At 36.6% G+C, this 12,442-nt stretch overlaps 1 protein-coding gene across 1 annotated transcript in view; it reads left to right on the top strand.

The window, feature by feature from the left end:
- Positions 1–9,644, top strand: part of Smp_170930 (putative intermediate filament proteins) — a gene marked incomplete at both ends in the record, with an annotated part of 52,827 nt that extends 43,183 nt beyond the window's left edge. The window contains 4 exons of the mRNA XM_018795319.1: positions 541–656; positions 6,915–7,022; positions 8,993–9,109; positions 9,612–9,644. Coding sequence (XP_018649644.1) covers positions 541–656; positions 6,915–7,022; positions 8,993–9,109; positions 9,612–9,644 — 374 coding nt within the window. The remainder of the gene's footprint in view (positions 1–540; positions 657–6,914; positions 7,023–8,992; positions 9,110–9,611) is intronic.
- Positions 9,645–12,442: the final 2,798 nt, after the last annotated feature.

Below are 12,442 nucleotides of genomic sequence, written 5' to 3' on the forward strand. Positions count from 1 at the left end.
AACTCTCAACTAATTTCAAGGTCAGAATCTTTAATACGAACGTCAAGACAGTCCTACTGTACGGAGCTGAAATGTGGAGAACTACTACATCCATCGTCAAGAAGGTACGAGTATTTATAAATAGTTGTCTTCACAAAGTACTTAACATTCACTGACTGGATACTATCAGCAACACCGTTTTATGGGAGAGGACAAACCAGCTTCCAGCTGAAAGGGAAACTAGGAAAAGACGTTGGAAGTGGATCGGACATATATTGAGGAAATCACCAAACTGTATCACGAGGCAATCGTTAACTTGGAATCCGGAAGGGAAGCGGAAAAGAGGAAGGCCAAAGAACACGTTACGCCGGGAGATTGAAGCAGATATGAAAAGGGTGAATATTAACTGGAAAGAACTGGAAAGGATTGCTCAGGACAGAGTTGGATATAGAATGCTGGTGTGCGGCCTATGCTCCTCGACGAGGGGTAACAGGCGTAAGTAACTGTCGTTACATTCCTAAATTTTTGCACAAAATCTTTATTATTTTTTATTTTTCCCAGTTGATAAACAACAAAATTCAATGAGTCATAGTGAAACATTTACTCGTGGACATTTAGTTATTAATGATTGTGCAAAGAATGGATCTTATATTGAAATATTAAATAAAGGAAATACGGTGAGTAGATAATTAAACTGTTATATAACAATTTTTAGTGTGTTTCATCTCATATGAGACTCATCAGTTGCATGAACCTGATATCTTTTAGTATTCATATCCATACAGAGACTTGTAACAATAATTCATCACTTCCAAAAGACAATGATTTATCTATTGAGCTACTGAACTTGGATATTCGCTAACTTATTGGACAGATATAAAGTTATCAGTAGGGAGTATGTGGTTTCCTAATGTTTACGTTGATTGGTATATGTGGGTAGGTGTAGACTACCTGGTTGGGATTCGTGAGATGATAGCAATCGATGGTTAGAGACCTTGAATGACATGGCTCAAAATCGTTTGCAATAGCGAAAGTGCATCCACTCTTTGTGTTCTACCAGATCCTAATCTTCTGAATTCTTCATGTCCCTTTCTTCTCTTTTCAAATTTATTTCATTGGATTATACTCCTTGAATAACATCTTCAAACCCTAATCTTTCCGATTACTGCTTATATTCTTACTACTTCTACCACTATGGGTTTTGAATCGACAACTCCATCTCTGTGTTAATGTAGTATGGCAAATGGAACTGATGTACGTACATACGAAGTTCTACGTTGTAACTGACTGACTGATTGGTTTATGTAATATAGATGTCGTTTTCTTTCTTACTTTCTAGGAAATAGTTGATTGAAAGAGGTTTGTAGTATATATTGTAAAACAATAATACTGAGACAAAGATCTAAGGGTTTAGATAGAATGTAGGATGAATCCTTGTAGTATAATGTTAGACAGTGAGCAGTGTATCTACTGTAATTCTAAGTTTCATACAGGTCTATACTCATGTATATTCTTTGAAGATGTCATTGACAGTTCATCAATAACTTATTGTGTGAATGTGAATGATAGTAATTAAGTAGTAAAGCCAATATAGTCATATTGTATTGAACGAGAACACCAGTGTAGGATAACCAAATGTATTTGAATACAAAATTACAGAACCTCTTAATAGAATCTGAGAACTATACAGTAAATACTTCATACTGAAAACTGTTCATCAGTCTTCTCAGACGTCATTGTTCCTTCATTTCTATATCAATCACTCTTAGTTCTCGTTAACTCTTTTCGATCTTCTCACTCTTCTGCCTCTAGGCATTCCACTTTTGATTCGTGATACATACTACTTATATCTGTCCACATCAGTAGCACATAACACAATATCTCTTTAGCTTAAATATCATACTTTACCTATGTATAATCCGTTTTACTGTGATTCAGTTTTTAAATATTCCTATTGAGATTCATTGGAACTGACTGGTACAAAAGAATCAATCAATTTACAATGATTGTATATTGGTTATGATTGATCAATAGTAATATTACTCAAGAAATGGAACGAACTCATATAAGAAATAGATATATTTCAATGATTGAAGATTGCGTAGACACAAAGATAAAAGGAGATATGAGGTGTAGGTGTGTACAAAACTAATTGATTATAATAAATTTTTACTGAGAATCAGTAAAATGTGATACATTACCTCGGCCCCCAAATGCCCTGGTACGGCTGAGAGTGGGGAGAGTGCGCTCTCCCTCTCGAAATACTCTCACATAGCCACGCGTAACATCGCCTCTATCAGAGAAGTCCTACTCACTACCTTCTCGTGACATTACTGTTGTTTACGAAATTGAGAGGAAAAACACGAATGTCCGGAGCTTTAACCGGGTTGATGGACACGAAAGTTTCATCTAGGGGAGTTGGAAAACCCTCATTCCAAACCAATGTTGCACAATGGGCTCCAATATTCTGAGGGAACAAATGGCGTATGAACTAATTGTTGGTCACCGGCTACAATGGGACTGCATCTCCTTACGATGCTCCAATGCCTTGTGGATCAGATCTTTAGGTCGAAGGCTCCGGGTATGGCCCCTAAGAAAACCATCCGCTTCGGTTTGGGCACCTGGACAGTATCATAGCCCTCACACAAATTTCATTTGATTTGTGTGGCGCATATGTATCTGGTGCCCCTTCGAACCAATATTTATGTGTTTAAATAAATAAATAAACAAATAGATACATTGCCTCTCTAGATTTACTTCTACTCTTCTCTTATTCACACATATGAAATCATCAAGTATATTTATTAGTTTAAAGGTACATTTTCACCAAGCAAGTGATTAGGTTGTATTCATCACAGATTGGTCACAGTTGAGGGGCCACTAAAAACTAGGGGTCAATGAACAACTATTACGTCTCTTCAACTAAACTATAATTATTGTATTCATCATTATTAAGTCATTTATTCGGTACAGATTGATGTACTTTACTTTAAGCCATACTTTAAATGTAATGACTAGTAATGCTACTCAATTGAATTGAGTTCAACTTAGCGGATAAAGTCGAACACCTAAAACCACTGAGCTATCGCATCTCATGGCTGTACAATTCAATAATTTTTTCACTGACAAACTACGTACCGTATGTGCCATAAGTAAAAGGAAAATAAGTAGTTGATCCACCATTAAATAGTAATCACTTTAGAAAGGTCAAGCATGGGAAAAATGATTTATGAACCAAGCAAAAGATTACAGCAAGAACAAAGATTCTAGCAGAATGAAGAGAACTATATGTTGTACAATAAAAATATAAATAATAATTCTTTGTAAGATGAGGACTGCGATCGATTAGTCCTAGCCACAAGCTAGTGGCTATCCGACCTCAGTAGCTATGGGAGTAAGGTGATAGCATTTAAAGCTAACGGTAATGGGTCCCAGTTCTGAAATGATCGTCAACCGTAAAATACAGGCACATCCAGTAGACAAGTCTTAAATGAGACGAAATGCAAGTCCTGGATTCTTTTACTAGTCACCATCCATCTATACTTATAATACTTCCTAAGATAGTTTCAAAAATTAAACAATATTTACTCGATTCCATAAGCTTTACATAATTTAGTAGTATGTTTATACATAAGATAGTTGTTCATACTATTTTAGAGCACTATTAGTCTGAATGTCATTTGTTTTGTGAACAAAATGCATTTGTACAATAAATTTATTATGAGTAAAACAAAGCACAGCGATACTACCCATTACTCAGGGTCTGGAAAGTTGGAAAAATGAAAATTTCGAAAATGCGATAAAAATGATCTTGGTGGTCTTGTATTAGTATTCTGACACAAGACAATGGGTTTTAAGCGTTCTTAGGCCCTAATACTCCAGGATGGGTTGTTTCGCTTACTACCCTATATATGTGTGTAGTATACAGTATAATCGATATGGCCATGTAGAGCTGAAGGTCTTATGTGAGACTGGAAGTTTGCCATTGAAATTGTAGGTGGTTCGGCATTGCTTTGGCAAGTTTTGCTGGCTGTCCATGTGAAAAGTTGGTTGGCAGGTTAACCGATTTCATTCATACTGGTGGTTGCTTCTCAGTGTTCTCAAGGGCCTAGGTCATTGGAGCATTGTAAGGCATATCGCCATTGCCAATATTAATGGGTTTGGCTGTCGTGTAAGCGGAATGGGTCAACTTTGGCCTGTTCGTGCCGGGCATAATTGATTTACGCGATCACTGATCGGAATATTTATACACGGGATGTAAATGTGTATATGAATGGTGCGAATGGTCCACCAGGGTGTTTGGTACCTGAGTGGTTGCGTCACAGCATTGGGCTGTGCTGTTCGGATTGTAGCGTTGAAGCCTATATAGTGTCTGGTTCTCCTATAGGGCGGGATTGAGCTGTACTGCTTGGGTTAGGCCTGGACAGTGTTTGGTTCTCCTGAAAACCAGTGCAAAAGTACCCTGGCCCATAAGGTTATATTATATAACTTATATATAAAACAAAGCACATCACTTTAAGTTATTTTAGTAGTATAACCATTCCATAGTACTTTCTTTTACCATTTTCTTGTCTCCTCATAATTCAATATCACTGAGAAATCTCATCATTTCGCTTTTTTGTAGTTTCACTAATATAACATGGTGCTTATTCTGACTTTTTCCTTTCCGTAATCAACCTTATGCTACTTACTAATATTCAGTAACTAATTGATTGTTAATCAATTTTCAAGCATATGATAATCATTCATTGATGTATAGTAGTTCTAAGCATTTACATCCTCGGTCCCGGTTGATAGTGTCGTAGTTTCTCAATGCTGAAGAGTCCAATACCAAGAAGAAACAATTATTTGGTGCTTCTTGGTTTTCAATAGACATTTTTAGGCTGGTTGATCATATAAATCACATTCGATAATCTTCACAAACCTCTGTACTGAAAATTTGTTTATTTATAACGATTTACATATATTCTGTTCTTAGTCTCATTTAGATTATTGACTACCAGTATTGTATTAACTTAGCTAATGAGTGTTGCCTTAGTACTATTTTCCATAGTATATAAATAGATGCTTTCGCTCTCTAGTATCCGTGACATGCATACATAGAGTGCACAAACCGAAGGCTAAACTCTCCATAGTATACATATAAGTATAGATAGAAGTCACTCTATATCGTAGCCTCGCTGTTACTAAACACTGAATGTATAAAAAGTAATGAAATCAGTTCGATTATAAGTCATCATTTGACGATATGCTCTCATCACACTCACATCATAAGCAAGTTTAATGTCGTCCCACATATACTGCTTACGGAACAATTTATTATCTTTGCTCTTGCTCACCCCTCTCAAACCCTATGGGCTTTCCCAGGTTGAATTTGGTCAGGAAAGAAAAGGTAACATTCCTCTAGTACAACCTTTCACGCATGTCTGACATGACTGATGGTTTAAAATATTTTGATCACTCTCAGGTATGCTACCGTAATATGTTCATAAGATAATGAGACTAGTCACGTTATATCAGATCCAGGATTCACGACCCAGATTAGAGAATCATATTAAAACTAGATAATACTTTATTCAACACAATTACAAGCAGTCACACTCAGTGAGTCTGTATTAGAAATCAATAACAGGAAGGGAAATCAGATATTTAATAGTCAGTAAGCTAAATGGCTGTTTGTCCCAGCTGTACGACAATTCATATTTTACTTTCAATATCAATACAAAGAATATACTACCTTCTACTAATTAGATTTTAAGATAGAGTGGAAGATTAGCCCAATTTCCACCTGTTTAAGTAAAGTAGATGGTTAGCCTGATTTCTACTTAGCCACCCTCATTAGCTCATGAACAAGATCCATTAACTACAGGACACCACTTAGAGTTCAGTCCGGTCTTTCCCATTTTTTAGTTGACTATGATCATACAATTATAAAAGATTTATCTCAGTGTAATCCACTAAACAAAATAGGATCTTAAAATATCTTTTGCCGTAAATTCCAATCAGCCAGAGAAGAGAACTGGACAGATATTTTGTCTTACTTTGCAACTTCTCAATAGTACAGACTCTCACCCTTACACAGAATTCAATCCAAAGTATTCAGATCTAATAACAAGCTTATTATCATTTAGTTCATGAGTTTGAAAGTAATTGTTTTTAGAATGTAGTTTCAATGGGTTTGTAGTCACATCCAACAATCACACAAATATCATCATCTATGGTGAATTGATCTAACTGAATTAATTGTATACAATACAACTTTAAACTTTGAAACATTAAGATATATATCTGAAAGCAAGTTCAGTCAGTCAGTCAGCTACAACGTAGGACCAGGCACATATATGCATCGGTCCAAGTTGCCATACCTTAATCATTAGCACAACAAGATGAACACCGGATTCATAGAAATAGTTAATTTAGTGGTGGTAGTGTATAAAAGATAGGTTGTATATAAGAATATAGTATAGGAAGGAAGAGAGATATGATGCAATTTTAATCTTAAGGTTTAAGGGAAGATCAAGAGTGTATACACCTATGCCATTGTGATTGATTCTGAGCCATGTCACATAGAGTCTCCAACCATTGGTTACGACAGTCGCGCGAACTCCAACCAAGTAGTCTGCATCTACCAACATGACTCATACTAGAAGTTAGTGACTTCAATGACTGATGCCATGTTTTGGTTTGGCCACCCCTAACTCTCTTTCAACCATCCCCTACACTAGTCAGCATAGCTCGTCGTGGTAATCGGTGTTCAGGCATACGTAATAAGTGGTCTAACCATCCCAGTCTATGTGGAGAGTTGTGCATCATTTTGAAAGTAAGTTTCAACATGAGGTTGTTTTTCATGTAGTTCTTTAAGAAAGCAATGGGAGATTAGTAATTGAACTATATTAATAATATGTGAATAGTAATAATTTCTAACTGATATTTAGGAAGAATCACTATTCGGTTGGTGTCTTATTCGGAATATTGACCAAGGAAGGCAAATAATTCGATATACATTTCCTAATCATACTTTATCACCTCATTCAACTGTTAAAGTAAGTGTAATATTGTTTGAATAAGTCGATAACTATAAGAATCATTGAGTGAAATTCATTTTGTATTGTTTGTTCGAGTCCCGGAGCATACAGACACTGTTATAGAAGTCCTATTAACTACCTTCTCGTGACATTACTGTTGTTTATGAAATGGAGAGTGCGAAAAACGAATCTTTGGTGCTTTAACCGGGTTGGTGGGTATGGGGGATTCACTTAAGGGGGTTGGAAAACCCTCGTTTCAAACCAGTGGTGCAAATGAGCTCCAGGATTCTGAAGAAATAAATGGGGTATGAACCAATTATTGGTCACCGACTACCATGAGACTTCATCTCATGACGTTGCTCCACTGATTTGTGGGTTAAACCTTCAGGTCAAAGGCTCGGAGTGTGTTTCCATAAGAAAACCAGCTACTTCGGTTTGGACACCCGGATGTTATAAACGTTAGTTTCATTAATAGAAATGATTCTATCGCTTTCCCTTTTGAAATGTTCTTATATGATCACGTGCATACAACCACTGTCAGGGACGTCCTACTCACTGTCTTCTTGTGGCGTTACTGTTGTTTGTGAATTTGAGAGGACGAAAAGGGAATGTCCGGTGCTTTAACCGGGTTGGTGGACACGGCTGGTCCACCTAGGGGAGTTGGAAAACCCTCATTCCAAACCAATGGTGCACATGGGCTCCAGTATCCTGAAGGAACGAATGGCGTATGAACCAACTGTTGGTCACCGGCTACTATGGGACTGCATCTCCTCACGATGCTCCACTGCCTTTTGGACTAGACCTTTAGGTCAAAGGCTCGAGGTGTGGCCCCCTAAGAAAACCACCTGCTTCATTCTGGGAACCTGGGCAGTATCACAGCCCTCACACAAATGGAATGAGACTTGTGAGGCGCATATTTATCTGGTGTTTCCTTGTACCAATATTTATGTGTTTAAATAAAATAATAATAAATCCTTATTATTGATTGGCTGTTGTTGGATTGTGTCGGATTTTGGTGTGGAAATATATTTACATTCTAGTTAAGTTAATCATGTGTTCTTGATCTAAGTGGTGTTGAAGTCCTGTAGAGTAGACTTACTTACTTACTGCATCACGAGGTAAGCCCTAAGTTGGAATCCTGAGGAGAAAAGAGGAAGGCCAAAGAGTACATTACGCCGGGAGATTGAAGCAGATATGAAAAGGATGAATGTTAACTGGAAAGGATTGCCTAGTACAGAGTTGAATGGAGACTAATGATGGGTAGCCTATACTCCTCAACGAGGGGTAACAGGCGTAAGTGAGTAAGTGAGTCTCAAAACTCTTGAACTCGATATTTGAAGATATTAGATAACAGGTTTTTCTAAAAATTTATTTAAGATGAATATATTTATTGGTTTCCCTTGAATTTTGAGGATTTGTGAAGATTATAGTATTTTCATAATTGAACTCATGAATCAATCTAAGCTAGATCACTATTGAAAAATCTGGAACTCTCAATCTGCAAAATTAATCAAAATCATGTACTCACTACTGATTAGCTTCAAGATGAATTTCTTGGAGTTCTGACGAGAAAAAACCATGATGAAGTTCAGTCCATGTTGAGTGTGTGTAAGTTATCCACCTCAGGATGAAGGGTTCCACAAGATCATGGATTGATTGAAGTTAGATATTAACAGTATTGGATGACAGCTAAATGGTCTAGAAGATTAAGCGTTCATACGCGAAACCGCGAAACCCAAGGTTCTATGTCCGAGTCTCACGTGTGGGATCGTGCGTAAGCACTGGTGAGGAGTCTCATATTAGGACAAGACGGCCGTTCAATGCTTTCAGGTTATTAATGGTAGTCTAGCTTACATTGACTCGTGAATCCAACATTCACTAATCATTACTGTATAATAACGTATAATTAATAGTATCTGTTATTATGATCTTTATTTAATGATTATTTAAGCATAAATAATCTTATCCTTTAAAAATAAACATTTCAGATATGGGCAGGTAAACCAACTACACGTAATTCTAATATAAATGATATTGAAGCACCATATTCAACTTGGGGTACTGGTTCATATATACAAACAAGTCTTTATAATCCAGATGGTTTAGTAAGTTTTCTTTTTTGGAATAGTTACATATTACCTTCTTTATTATGATTATGAAAAAAGAACACTTACACTTTCATATGGTGATTAAGATGATCATTGATAGATGTTGAATGGTCAATAGTGACTGACTTCGAAAGGTAAATACAGGAGTTCTAGTGAGAAGCAGTGACCAGTTGGAGTTCAAACCACGTCTGTTGTGAGATATCAACTCACTGAAGACAATTGGTGAATGGTTGCTCAACTTCGTGGATTGGTTGAAGTTAGACATTAACACCATTGGATGCCGGCTCAGTGATCTATCGGTTAAGTGGCATGAGACTGGTAGGTCCTAGGTTCGAATCTTGTGAAGTGGGATCGTAAATGCGCACTGCCACCAAAGAATCCCACAATAAGACGAAACGGCTGTTCAGTACTTCCACGTTTTCTATGATGATCTAGCTTCAATTGATTCTTGATTTCAACTATATAATATTCTTATTTATTTATCTTTTTAATTTTATAGGAAAAAGCAACTCATATTCAAAAATTACAATGAAATCATTTACCCCAAACTATGATCATCCATAAAAGAAAAACAAACGATGACAACCATCATGAATAACTTATTATGTACTGTACTCCCTTTTTATCCTTTTTTTGGTTTTTAAATTGTACTGCACATATCACATATTGTTTTTTTTTTACTGCTTAGTATAATACAATTATATTTTTAATTTTTTTTTTGAGGGGGGGGAAGGGAAGTTGTTTAAATTATCCAACATTAATCAGTAGTTTGTAAGTAGTCTAGATTATTTTTCTCATTTTTTTTAAAAAAAATTTGTAGCCTTTACAATATGAATGATGTGTTTTGTTTGTTTATTTTTTCAGTTCCTAAACTGAATTAACACCTCTTTTTTTAAAATTTTTATTGTAAGCTGAAGTTTATGCACATATTGTACAGTTTTCTGTTTGTTTTCTTTTTTAATTTTTCACTTTTAATATACACTGCTATATATATATTAGTCTTCGATCTTGATGGTAGTAGTTAATGAAGTAGGGATTCTTATGTTGATTTGTTCTCTGAGCTGGATGGTTTGGTCGTGGAGCTCTCATCGTCCTTCTGAACGACATCATCAGCACAAACTTCGGGTAGAAGTGATGTGTTTGAATTTCTCCACATGTGATTCACAGCTTGTCCTCTGCACCTCGATGTTGATTGGTTCTTATTGACCTTAAATCTGTCATTGTTTATTTCTTTGTTTTGGTTGTATCTCTTATTGGTTTGATTTTTGTTCCTATGTTCCTGCATAATTTTCTTGATTGGTTGATAGATTGGATTGATTTCAATATGTTTGTTTATTGCTGATTGACCTGAGTGCCAAGCTTCTAAAAATTCTCTGGTATTTTTGGAATTGTCTCTGTCCAAAATCTGCACATTTTCCCAGTCGAATGTATGTCCGTAGTTGTCCACGTGTATTGATATGAGTGAAGAAATGTCGTGGCGTTTGACTGCTAATTGGTGTTCATGTAGGCGAAGATGAAGGGGGCGTCCGCTTTGTCCAATATAGTGTTTGTTGCAGTTGGTACAATTTATCTTGTAGATGATGTTTGTTTTGTCCTCTTTTGCCATTTCATCTTTTGGTTTGCATAAGATTGAGTGGAGGGACTTTGTTGGTTTGTGGGCTACACCTATTCCGAAGGTTTTCAGCAGCCTTGTTGTCGTTTCCGATATGCCCTTTATGTATGGTAGGGTGATCCTTTTGTTGATTTTTATACTTGATTTCGTTTCTGATGGTTTGTGCGACTGGTATTTTTTGATGAAATTGATTGGATAGCCGTTCTTTTGAAGAATGGTTTTCAGGTGTTTTTCTTCATTTTTTCGTGCTGTGATTGTATTGCAGTGTGTTCTCGTCCTCTTGAACAAAGTTTGTACACAGTTGATTTTGTGAGTTCTTGGGTTGTTGCTATTGTAGTTGAGAATTTGATCGGTGTGGGTCGGCTTCCTGTGCACTTGAGTCTCTAGTTTTCCTGTGTCAGTTCTGGTGATTAATACATCTAAGAATGGTAACTTGTTGTCCGACTCTTGTTACATTGTGAACTTGATGTCGTTGAAGACGTTGTTGATCTGCTTGTAGGTGTTTTCTAGTTCCTCCTTTTTGACGATGACGAATGTGTCGTCTACATAACGAATCCAAATTTTTGGTTTGATCACTGGTAGAATTGTGGTTTCTAGTCGTTGCATTACTGCTTCCGCGATGAGTCCTGATATTGGTGATCCCATTGGTGTCCCTTTTTGTTTGTTTGTAGATTTTGTTATTGAATTGGAAATATGTTGTTAGACATAGATCTATGAGTTCAAGTAGGCTTTGACTTTGAAGTTTCGCACACACCATCAGAAACGAAATCAAGTATAAAAATCAACAAAAGGATCACCCTACCATACATAAAGGGCATATCGGAAACGACAACAAGGCTGCTGAAAACCTTCGGAATAGGTGTAGCCCACAAACCAACAAAGTCCCTCCACTCAATCTTATGCAAACCAAAAGATGAAATGGCAAAAGAGGACAAAACAAACATCATCTACAAGATAAATTGTACCAACTGCAACAAACACTATATTGGACAAAGCGGACGCCCCCTTCATCTTCGCCTACATGAACACCAATTAGCAGTCAAACGCCACGACATTTCTTCACTCATATCAATACACGTGGACAACTACGGACATACATTCGACTGGGAAAATGTGCAGATTTTGGACAGAGACAATTCCAAAAATACCAGAGAATTTTTAGAAGCTTGGCACTCAGGTCAATCAGCAATAAACAAACATATTGAAATCAATCCAATCTATCAACCAATCAAGAAAATTATGCAGGAACATAGGAACAAAAATCAAACCAATAAGAGATACAACCAAAACAAAGAAATAAACAATGACAGATTTAAGGTCAATAAGAACCAATCAACATCGAGGTGCAGAGGACAAGCTGTGAATCACATGTGGAGAAATTCAAACACTTCACTTCTACCCGAAGTTTGTGCTGATGATGTCGTTCAGAAGGACGATGAAAGCTCCACGACCAAACCATCCAGCTCAGAGAACAAACCAACATAAAAATCACCCACCTGAGCTACAAATCTTCTCCACCATCTCGAAGTAGGGATTCTGTATAATTTAACTTTAAAATGGATACTCTACTAACTAACTGGTAAGTAGATTGATTGAACAATCTCAAATGATACATTGTGAAGATTATCCAATGTGGTATTACTTGTTTAGGCCTGTTATCCTTTATGGATGAAGATAGGTTGATCATCAGTATTCTCTATTCTGGGCAATCGTTTCCA

The sequence above is a fragment of the Schistosoma mansoni genome, chromosome 2 (genome assembly GCF_000237925.1).
Source record: "Schistosoma mansoni strain Puerto Rico chromosome 2, complete genome".
Taxonomy (NCBI): Eukaryota; Metazoa; Platyhelminthes; class Trematoda; order Strigeidida; family Schistosomatidae; genus Schistosoma; species Schistosoma mansoni.